This window comes from Cibotium barometz, chromosome 6, assembly GCF_041138505.1.
Source record: "Cibotium barometz isolate CiBa-2024 chromosome 6, ASM4113850v1, whole genome shotgun sequence".
NCBI classification, from domain to species: Eukaryota; Viridiplantae; Streptophyta; class Polypodiopsida; order Cyatheales; family Cibotiaceae; genus Cibotium; species Cibotium barometz.
The window spans coordinates 45,532,825-45,542,816 of NC_141051.1; the positions used below are offsets into that span (position 1 = coordinate 45,532,825).

The 9,992-nt window shown below is 37.2% G+C and overlaps 1 protein-coding gene across 1 annotated transcript; it reads right to left on the reverse strand.

The window, feature by feature from the left end:
* Positions 1-4,086: 4,086 nt before the first annotated feature.
* On the reverse strand, positions 4,087-6,864 carry LOC147637794 (actin-1-like). The gene is made up of 2 exons (XM_086799048.1): positions 6,807-6,864; positions 4,087-4,400 (listed from the first exon to the last, which is right to left on the reverse strand). The coding sequence occupies exons 1-2, from the start codon at positions 6,862-6,864 to the stop codon at positions 4,087-4,089; spliced, it is 372 nt and encodes a 123-aa protein (XP_086655174.1).
* Between the last annotated feature and the right edge of the window lie 3,128 nt (positions 6,865-9,992).

Here is a 9,992-nt window from a genome sequence, read left to right on the forward strand (position 1 = left end):
AAACTAAGATAGGCTGTCTCAAAATCCCTAAGACAATATATCCAAAACATATTTGAAAAACACACTGAAAACTTCGGGATTCTTCATACGTAATCTCTAGGGATCACTCTCCCAATTATCAGATTATTAACTCATGTCATTGAACTCAAACTACAGTGAGTTTACAACTACAAACCATAGGTCGTCCTTCCCAAAGAGATACAAATCAACACACAACTAATTGACAGCAAAAGAAATTGAATATGAATTGAACTAAACCATGTCTCTAACAAAGTTTCCTCTCAAAAATCACTAAGGACACATCTCATGTCTGATTATCTAGAGCTTTGCACCTTCTCTACTCTATTTTTCCCAATTCCACCTTAACTTCACTGCACTCCAATTCTACAACTTTCCAAAGCTAGAATAACCTCTGTCTACAAATAGTCTCTCCACTGTAGCTCCTTCACACACTTCACTCACTCTTTCTCCCCTTGCTTCTCCTCTTGCTTCCCTTTCTTCTTCTCTCTGTCTACTTGTCTATCCTGAAGGGTATTTTCCTGCAACGTCCAATAGACTTCCTATCTCTCATGCACACATTATACTCAGGTCTATTACTAGCATCATCATCCATATCAATTACATTACATTTTTGTCTCTTATGTCAGGCTGATTCTCGATCACCTGCTAAAGAAGTTGGGGCCTTGTACATAGGTGTGCTTGTAGTGTTACCCTTTACTGTCCTTAGAACTTGTGTTGGGCTTAGAGTATACATATTCGCCCTCTCATTTAGATTTTCAAGACTTGGACCTTCTTCGATTTGCTTGCCCATTAGGTATGCATTTTGCTTTGCACTTTGTAACAAAGCATTGGCCATGTCTGATACACATGCATGGTAGAGTGTTATTTTTTGTTTGAAACCCTCTCCGGCTAACCAGCTTCTATGTTTAGACTCTGACAAGTTTGTTCGTGGTGTACATGAGTGATCGTTGCTCTTCTCCACCTATGCAATAGTTAAAGAAATATTAGAAACATCAATAAAGACACTGGTTTTAAAGACAATGGTTCTTATACATACCGAAATCATTACATTGCCCCAATGTGCAATGCGCACTTCCTACCAACTCACCCAAAGATCCATGGCAGGTATATCTGAATCTTTTACATTTACACTTTGCCACCATTATGAGATAAGTCGCCCTTGAGCTAGTGCAGTCTTTTTTGTTGACTCGGTCTGCCACTTATTGCACATGATCTTATGCACACCTTGGAAGGCCTTTATAATATACTTTGTGGTATGTATATTTAGGCTTTGTGCCCAATGAAATAAACATGAGCGTTCTCGATCTTTCATTTCTTGTCCTTCATATTGTAGACTTCTCTAACGTCATTCCAATTTGCTTGGGCTTCATCTGCCACACCCATGAGACCAAAGAAGTCTTCTTTTTTAAATCTGTGTGCCACCATGACATTATTTATACAATCCCAAAATAATAATTGGGAAGTCTTGTCCTCATGTTTCACCCACAAGTTGCAATAGTTAGAAGCTGCAGGTTGTAAATAAAAAGTTAATATGCTAAAGAGATAATAACAAAAAACTATTTTCTTTCAAAAGCCATTATTTCTAGCGACTACAAGCCATTGTTACTACCTTGGATCATAAACATGACAAGACATTGTCACCCAATCCATGATACATCTAATGTGGTCAAATTGGATCCAATCTCTTCTTAGATAACCATTCCATGAATGCCTCATTCTATTGACAAGTTTGACACCTGAGGCTAGTCCTTTAGTAGACATATTGAAAACAAAACAACGTTTAGTTTCGTTTCCTTGACCTAGAAATCGGCTTCCATGCAAGAAGTCATAATTGCAATCCTTCTTCAAACATAGCAAGTCATCATAGCCAAATGATGACTTAGGTGGTCCTTGGCATGCATGAGCTATTGACCTTCGAAACCTAAAAGAAAGGAAATTTTAATCACTTGTATACATGGCCTTGACAAATTCTTCTCTAATTCAACTCACCACTTGTTCTCAACTAGTGGGCCGAGTTCTTCTCGCACACTATCGAATTCTTTATTGCCAAGATCATGTCCTTTATCTCCTTCTTGAACTAATGAAGTTAGCGCCAACTCCTTGGCAACACACATCTACACCTTCCTTGGACCCGCACCTGCATCTACTTTAATTACTCTTCAAACCATTGCTTTAGTCATATCAAGCAATGTCTTTAATGTTCTGCCTTGTACACCATGTGAATGAATTCCGATGTGTATTAGAAATTGTGTTAGACTATCATCACTAGGCATGACAATACACATAGCAGGAACAAGATGCCTTGCAAAGTAGCTGGCTTTTTGCAATAGTGACAATTGAGATTTCCATCATTAATGGCTGGGACATCAACTTCACAAGTTTTCTTTATGCACCCTTTGAAACTAATGTCATTAAGGAAGCCATTGTTCAAATACCAAGGGCATGTGGTGTGTAAACAATGCATTTCACCAATGCAATGGCTTATCTTACACACCCCTAGAAAATTGACATTTGATGTAGCTGCCTTTGTCCACATGTGGCCATCTTATTTATGATCCATGCCATCCATGCCTACTGTAGAACCCATGGTGGTAGGAAATTCAAATATTACATTCCCATCATAGAATCTAGGAAGCTCATTCACCTTAAACACATGTGGTATACGTCTCACCAGCTTTGTCAAAGTGTTCTCCTTCCTCATGTTAAATAAGAACTCTACATTACTTTTTACTTTCAAGGGTGAAAGTACTTCATGGTTGGGTAACTAGGTGTATAGATGTCTTCTATAGCACACTATCATCAAAATTTGTTGAACTTTCAATATTCACATAATTAGAGTTACCAATTGATGAATTAGATTTTGAGCTTACACATACCTCATATGTAAGAGATATGAGGTGATTAAGAAGGTAGAGCTCCTGGCCTTCTATATCTTGAAGTGGAACAAGGGCAACACGTTGTCGTGACATGGACGGTGTCGCTGGGAAAGTACGAGACGTCTAGCTGTGAGAGTAGCTTCTAATCCCAACAAGGAAACTCACACACATAACTTTCCAAGGAGCATAAGAAATCTCCATTTTTGATAACATAAACATGTGCCAATTCACCTCAATACATCCCCGAATTCAGCCTGATGATTGCACATGAATTGTGTATCCAGAGCATGTCGTTTCAAGCATAGATTTCCTGACTTCCTTTTTCCAAATGCCTCAATCCAATCACATGTAAGCACAACATCACCTTCAAAAAATTCCCACATACATGTGATCATTCACATCACATACATCAAGTGACACCAATTCCATCATTTCAAGGTGTCTCTTTATCTCCTGAAAACCTGCTTTTAAATTCCAACAACTCACAAACAAAGGATGACATATGGCATATCTATAACATACTCATGTGATTTTAGAAAACTCCATGACTTGCATTCCAAAATCCAATCGAGTAGGAAATAAAATCCAAATTCTAGGAATCTTAATGTATTTCGATGCTTTCCTACTCCAAGATCCTCCAAATCCAAAACCTTCTCATTCTCTAAAACCTTAAAGGTTTCATAGGTTATACCATTTTCCAAATCGTAAGTGGTAATAAACAAAAACAAAATTTACTTATCTGAAAGTAAAAAAAAAGCAAATTTTTCTTTGATTTTTCGCTATTCCCCTCACGGTTGCTTCACTGCCGACTGCGCAAGGAAATAGTACATATAATGCGAAAATCATCTCCTTTAATAGTACTCTATTTTCTCTTTAATTCTAACTCCAACAAGCTTTATACAGTAGCTACAGATTTGATTTTAAAATCCCTGGTAGAAGACGCCCTGGTTCTCAATTTCTGCACACCCCACCGTCCATATGCGCCCCCTTCTCTGGTTTTTCTCTCTTTCCCGCAAGGAAATCGGGCGCGCATCCCTTTTGCAGCTATTTTATCGAAATTTCCTTCGTTGCCAATACATTGCGCCACCTTTTATGTAGCTTTAAATTCGGTTATCTCCACGTAAGCTGCCACGTAAGGATAGCAACATTCGTATAGCTGGCACATTGAATGTATCAAACTTGATTTGAGTCATCTTCTCTCGATTAGCTTTGGATTGAGAGGAGCTTCATTGAGCAAGACTGGATGCTCTTTAGGAGCAACTCGAAGCTCATTGAAGAATATATGATCCCAAATCTTTTCCATGTCATCCCAGTTAGTTACGATACCATGCTCATTAGGATATTTCAAGGTCAATATTGCCCACTTAGATTGAACCTCATCACCAACATATGCATCTTTCTGTCCCATACCCACCATAACACCAGTGCGCCGAGAACGACCCACAATACTAGGAAACACTGCCCTAGGAGCATCATCTCCAGCAAACCAAGAGCCTTCTTGATCTGCTCATTCCGAATAAGAACAGGAATCATGGTATCCCAAGACACGATATCTCAAAAGGGCATTCTTGAAAACCAAACCTTATATCATACATGCTCTCACATTTCCATACATGTCGAGAAGGGTGTTCCCTACTAGAGGGTCTACCATAAGCATAAAGCTCCATAATTCACACCACACTTATGTACAGAAGCTTCGAGACCTGACTCAGCCTCAGCTCGTCTTATTGAACCTCATTTACAATATGAATATATGTACATGGGCATCATATAATGACTCCTCATAGCACTTAATCCCATGCATCTGGATTTGCATTTGATAGTCTCATATGCATGGTTTCACACCATAGACGTGCCATGGCACGACAACGTGTCTCTTTATTTGTTGTGATTCTGATTGCCTCTAAACCCTTGAACTCTAACAATGAACATTTTCGAATAAAAAATTCTTTGTTCACAAAGCCTTTGCCATTTCTCAAAGGGACTCTCATCTCACATGTATCATTGTTGGGAAAATAAGAAGAGCCTCCATAATAGAGATAGAGTGAGAGATGTGTTTGTGAGAGAGAGATAGAGAGGGATGTGTGCATGTGTGAGAGAAAGAAAGAGAGAGATAGAGAGGGATGTGTGCATGTGTGAGAGAAAGAAAGAGAGAGAGACAATCACTAGTTAAGAGGTCCTAAATAAATAATTACTAAATATCATTTACGTTACCGTTTGTATTAGGGTTAGGGTTAGGGTTAATCATTTTAACTTTAGTAATCATTTACGTTACCGTTTGTATTAGAGTTAGGGTTAGTGTTAATCATTTTAACTTTAGTGTTAAAAAAGGGAAAAAAATGATTTTTACCAAAAAAATATTTTTACTTTTTTATTATTTTTTTAAATGATTTTGTCGTTCCTCCTCTTTATCCAATTCTCAAACACACACACACACACACACACACTAACCTTAATCAACACAAACTCAAGAAACTCAAACATTATTATAACATCTATATTTCATGATCTATATCTCTTTGATTCTACTACTATTATTCTCACCCCTTTTATCCAATAGTCCTTAAGTTCAGATCTTGGTGTAGAGTACCCCAAAACTCCATCATATTGAATGACATGATTTCTTAGATTTTGGTATTCTAGATAACCTTCTATCAACACTTGCCATACTATTTAGGCTAGTATAGCATATCTTAAGCTTCATTAAAGTACTCTAGACACACTTTTTGAGTCCCAAAATCCACCACCACCTAGAGCGAATGAGGAAATATCTGCTCCGTTACACCTATCCTAAAAGATATGCTCCATTATTGCTAGTAAAGCACATCTTAAGCCTCATGAAAGTAATCTTTACCCCCCATATAGAATAATTTTCTTTTAAGCATATAGAATACCTTCCATATATTAATCAAAGTGAGTGGACTTCCATAGAAACATTTTTTTGAGTCCCAATATCCATCATCACTACCTAAAGAAAATGTGAGGAAAGGTTGTTGTTAACAATTTCAAAAGGGATGCTACATCCAACAATGTATACAGGGGGAGGGTATGTTAGTATTTAATATGTCAGCAACAACCGTGTAAGATAGACAAGTGAGGTAGCTAAGGATAGCAACAAAGGGCATCATAAGGCAATTTGACTAGTGTGACAAATGGGGCCAATGGTGATTGCACACCTTTTTAGGCTAATTTTGAATGCACTAGGTGAATGCAATGGTTGGACAAGTATCCTCCTAATTTCACATCTCGTCTCTCAATTTAGGGGTTGCATCCAGACATCTATGGAAGACAAGCATTCTCCACTTCACAAGAGACCAAGGCATTCCAGTACAAATACCAAGCCGAGTGCCACAAGGAGGAAGGAGACATGAAAAGATTACAGTCAAAGATCTGGTGTACATATCACAATTCTGTAATAGTATTCTCAAGTTAAAGCACCACAATATAATATCATTGCATAGTTCACTAGTATAATTAAGTAGAAAGACTTCTGCATGTGACAAATTCTATAAAACATACATTTATAAACATAGATTCATAGTATGAAAGCATCTCCATCTAAGACATCCATGAACCCACTTTAACAAATTGATGAAATTTCAAGTTATGTTTTCACAAAACATTGTTTTCTCAAGTGGCTTTACTGCAAAATACATGTACTTTAGATTAGGCTACTTAAATTAATGGCTAGCCATCAAGCGAATAAAAATGCAATAGTCGATTCATGTTCGCTCTCTTCCTCGCATTTAATCTTCCATTCCATTTTGTGGGTGCCCTCAATCTCCTCAATTTTCAGCTTCTTGGTTAATTGAGGATCAAGCTTACCATCTAGAATACTTATAAGGATGTCAGATTTTTTACGAACAAACCCACCTGTTCTTTGCACTTGGTAGCAAAGCTCATTGGTACCTGGCTGCACATCAATGTAAATAGTAGAATTCTCATCTATCTCATCATTGATCAGCATGTCAGTATTAAATATATCAACAACAAAAATGTATTTATTTTTCAGGTAATATTTGTGCATGCCTCTAACATTTAATTCAAATACATTACTTCTTTAGCTCAGATTTTCTTAAGGTTTTCCATTTTTTATTTATAAGAACAAGATGATTTCCAAAAGATGATTCAAACAAAAATGAGAGGATTGCCTAGGAAGGGGAACACACAGAAGATGAGGAGGAGATGTACGAGAATTACTTGAAGGAAACAAAGATGATTTTCATGAAAAAGGGGTACACATTCGCAGCCATTGCAAATCCTGCAAATGGAAAGGATTTCTTTGATGTCATATTTAAGTACCAGGATTGGCAACTCACAATCAAGAAGCTACAACTCTAGCTTGCCTCCAAATGAGTAAGTTTCATCTACTGTGCAAAAAGAGCAAGCTGGTTCAAGTAAAGTTTGAAAGTGTAATGCATGGTTGCTCTCTTTTTGTAGAAAAAGAAAGTTGGTTCAAATCATTGCTAAAGGAGAGAAAGCCATGAATCTGAACATGTACCATGCGAAGAACATGCATTCCACATGTTCTTCACAAGTACATGTATTGGCATCACTTAATAACCACATCACTTGATATGAAGTGCAAAATAGAAGAAGAGAAGCCAGTCATGCGGGAGGTTCACACGAAAGGAGAATCAAAGGGAATAATGACCTTGAAAGATTATTTGAGTGATTGCAAAGAAAAATACTTTAACATCGGCGGTCTTCGGTCATAGCATCGGCTCAGCCACACCTCATATGTGCAGCAAGACGTGCCATATATAGGTATGCTTAGAACATAATATTTCATTCCATGAGCTTGTACACTAGGTATAGGTATGCTGGTAAGACAAGTTCTAAACTATCCTATTTACTGCCAAGTGGTGGGTTTTGATGAGGGACATAGTTTCTTTCCTTGAGCTTCATCATCTCGTAGATTAATGGGTGTTAAGTGAGGTTGAGGATAATGGCATATATCCATAAATCTGGATAGAACTTGCTAAAAAAGAGGTTTGGAGTTTGTGCCCATGGTGGTTAGATTATGTTGATGGGACATACCCCCTCGACGAGGAGGCCTTGTGGAAAGGTATTATCCTTGACGAGGAGGCCTTGTGGAAAGGTATTATCCTTGACGAGGAGGCCTTGGTTAGATTATGCTGATGGGACATACCCCCTCGACGAGGAGGCCTTGTGGAAAGGTATTATCCTTGCATTGCTCCATGTGATATATTTCATACCTTGCTCCATGACAAGATCTACATCAACCATTTGTTTGACGTAATTTTGTGAAGTAGATCTACATCAACCTAAGCGGTCTGGACCTGAGGGATCTAAGCAACCTATAGGCCATGGCAAGAAAGGTGCAACCAGAGCAAGGAGTGGGGAAGCATCACCTACAAATGTTGCAAAAGATGCAAGTGGGCGAGGCAAAGGTGCAACTAGTCTTGGCACCAAAAAAAAGGGTGGCAAGTCAAATGTGGAAAGAATTCATCCCCAAAAAGGAAGAAAGTAAATGAAAAGAAAGGTTCTAAGGAAAGATGAGGAGGATTGTAGCATACCTTCAATATTAACCAAGATATAATCAAAGATAATCCTAAGTTTTGGATGCTACAGATTTCAGTAATGAATTCGAGCAGGTTTTCAGTAGTAAAGATTCAGTGTTAAAATTAAGTGAAAATTCAAGATTAAGTTTTCAATTAGTTAGTATACTCAAAGGAAGCCTTTAAGTGTGTACATGGACATGAAAATCAAAATTTGATAAAAAAGTAAAACGTGACCTAGTTTTGGAATTGACTTTCAACTACAACTGATTTTGGCGATTTCGCCCGCGATGGGTTGTAGACTACATGCATTCTGGTAATTTTAACTATCCACACGACTAGTATCAGATAACTTTGCACAAAGTTATACCTACTGTAGATTGCAGCCATGACAACAGATCTAAGAGGCTTGCCAAATCTACAAGCAGCTCTTCCACAACTTTTGGAGAGTAAACATGGATTCCCAATCAATCAAGGCATCTGAAAATATATCAAGGAAGTACACAAACACTCTTTTTATTATTTTGCTTTAAATTCTTTGAGATTAAATAAATAAATCGATAAGCATGGATAAGAGATAATCTGAGTTGAGGTATGGAATGCTTAACGGTTGAATTTATTAATTAAAAATGATCGCCTTAGTCTAAAGACTTATAGAATAAACACTTTTGGAGATAAAGAATTAGAAAATAGAATATTTAACTAGTTTATGACTAGATTTTAGGTTTAACCTTCTTGAGGGGTTATTTTGCAAAGATTTTATCTTTCCCTATGTTTAGAATCAGATTTTGGTATAAACATGAAAGTTAAGATGGCAAGAAACTCTACAAGAGTGTATGAGACTCTAGAAAGCCAAAATTCTTTTCATTTTTGAGTTATTTGAGTGCAAAGTGGGACACTTGGCTGTTTTTGACAATTTCATGCTGAAAACACAACTTCCGTTGTTTTGAATGCTCTCAAAGAGACCTTAGAACTCATTTTTAGAGAAACATCACTAAGACGTGCTTTATAGCGCAATAGAAGTCCTAAAACTTTCTAAATTTGACTTTTCTCTAATTCCAAATAGATTGGAAGATATTACTCTCCCAAAGAGACCAGCTATTAGACTTTGCCTTAGAAATTGCTATCAAGATTGACTATCTTATCTATATAGACCGGATGGACTAACGTATAAGCATATGTAAGACTTAGCTGTAGTGACTAGAGATTACCTCACTCGCTAGAACATGATAATTCATTATGTTAAAAACAAGGATTCCCATGTGACTTAAAAGATAAAGAGAAGTTAAAAACTGTTTAAATTAAAAGCTTATTTTTTACTTGAAATTGATTGTGATTGATTTGAATATGCATCCCTTGAAAGATTGTGGACTAAAGATGAGTGTGAGATGATATGTATGAGTTATGATTGCTTTGTTTTGAGATAAATGATTGACATGCACGCGTATGATTGATTGACATGCATGTGTATGATGAGGCTCGACATGAGATTTTGAGATTCAGGTCGACCATCCTTAGACAGGGAACGTCGGACAGAGAATGAGATTTATGCCCTCTAGGAACCATGTGGTAG

What these genes read in the sequence shown, in the direction of transcription:
- LOC147637794 (XM_086799048.1), bottom strand. Translation starts at nt 6,864, where the DNA reads ATGCTGATCAATGATGAGATAGATGAGAATTCTACTATTTACATTGAT. An exon ending in TTACATTGATGTGCAGCCAG is followed by an intron (nt 4,401 to 6,806) that starts GTACCAATGAGC and finishes CGGAATGAGCAG; the next exon opens with ATCAAGAAGGCTCTTGGTTT.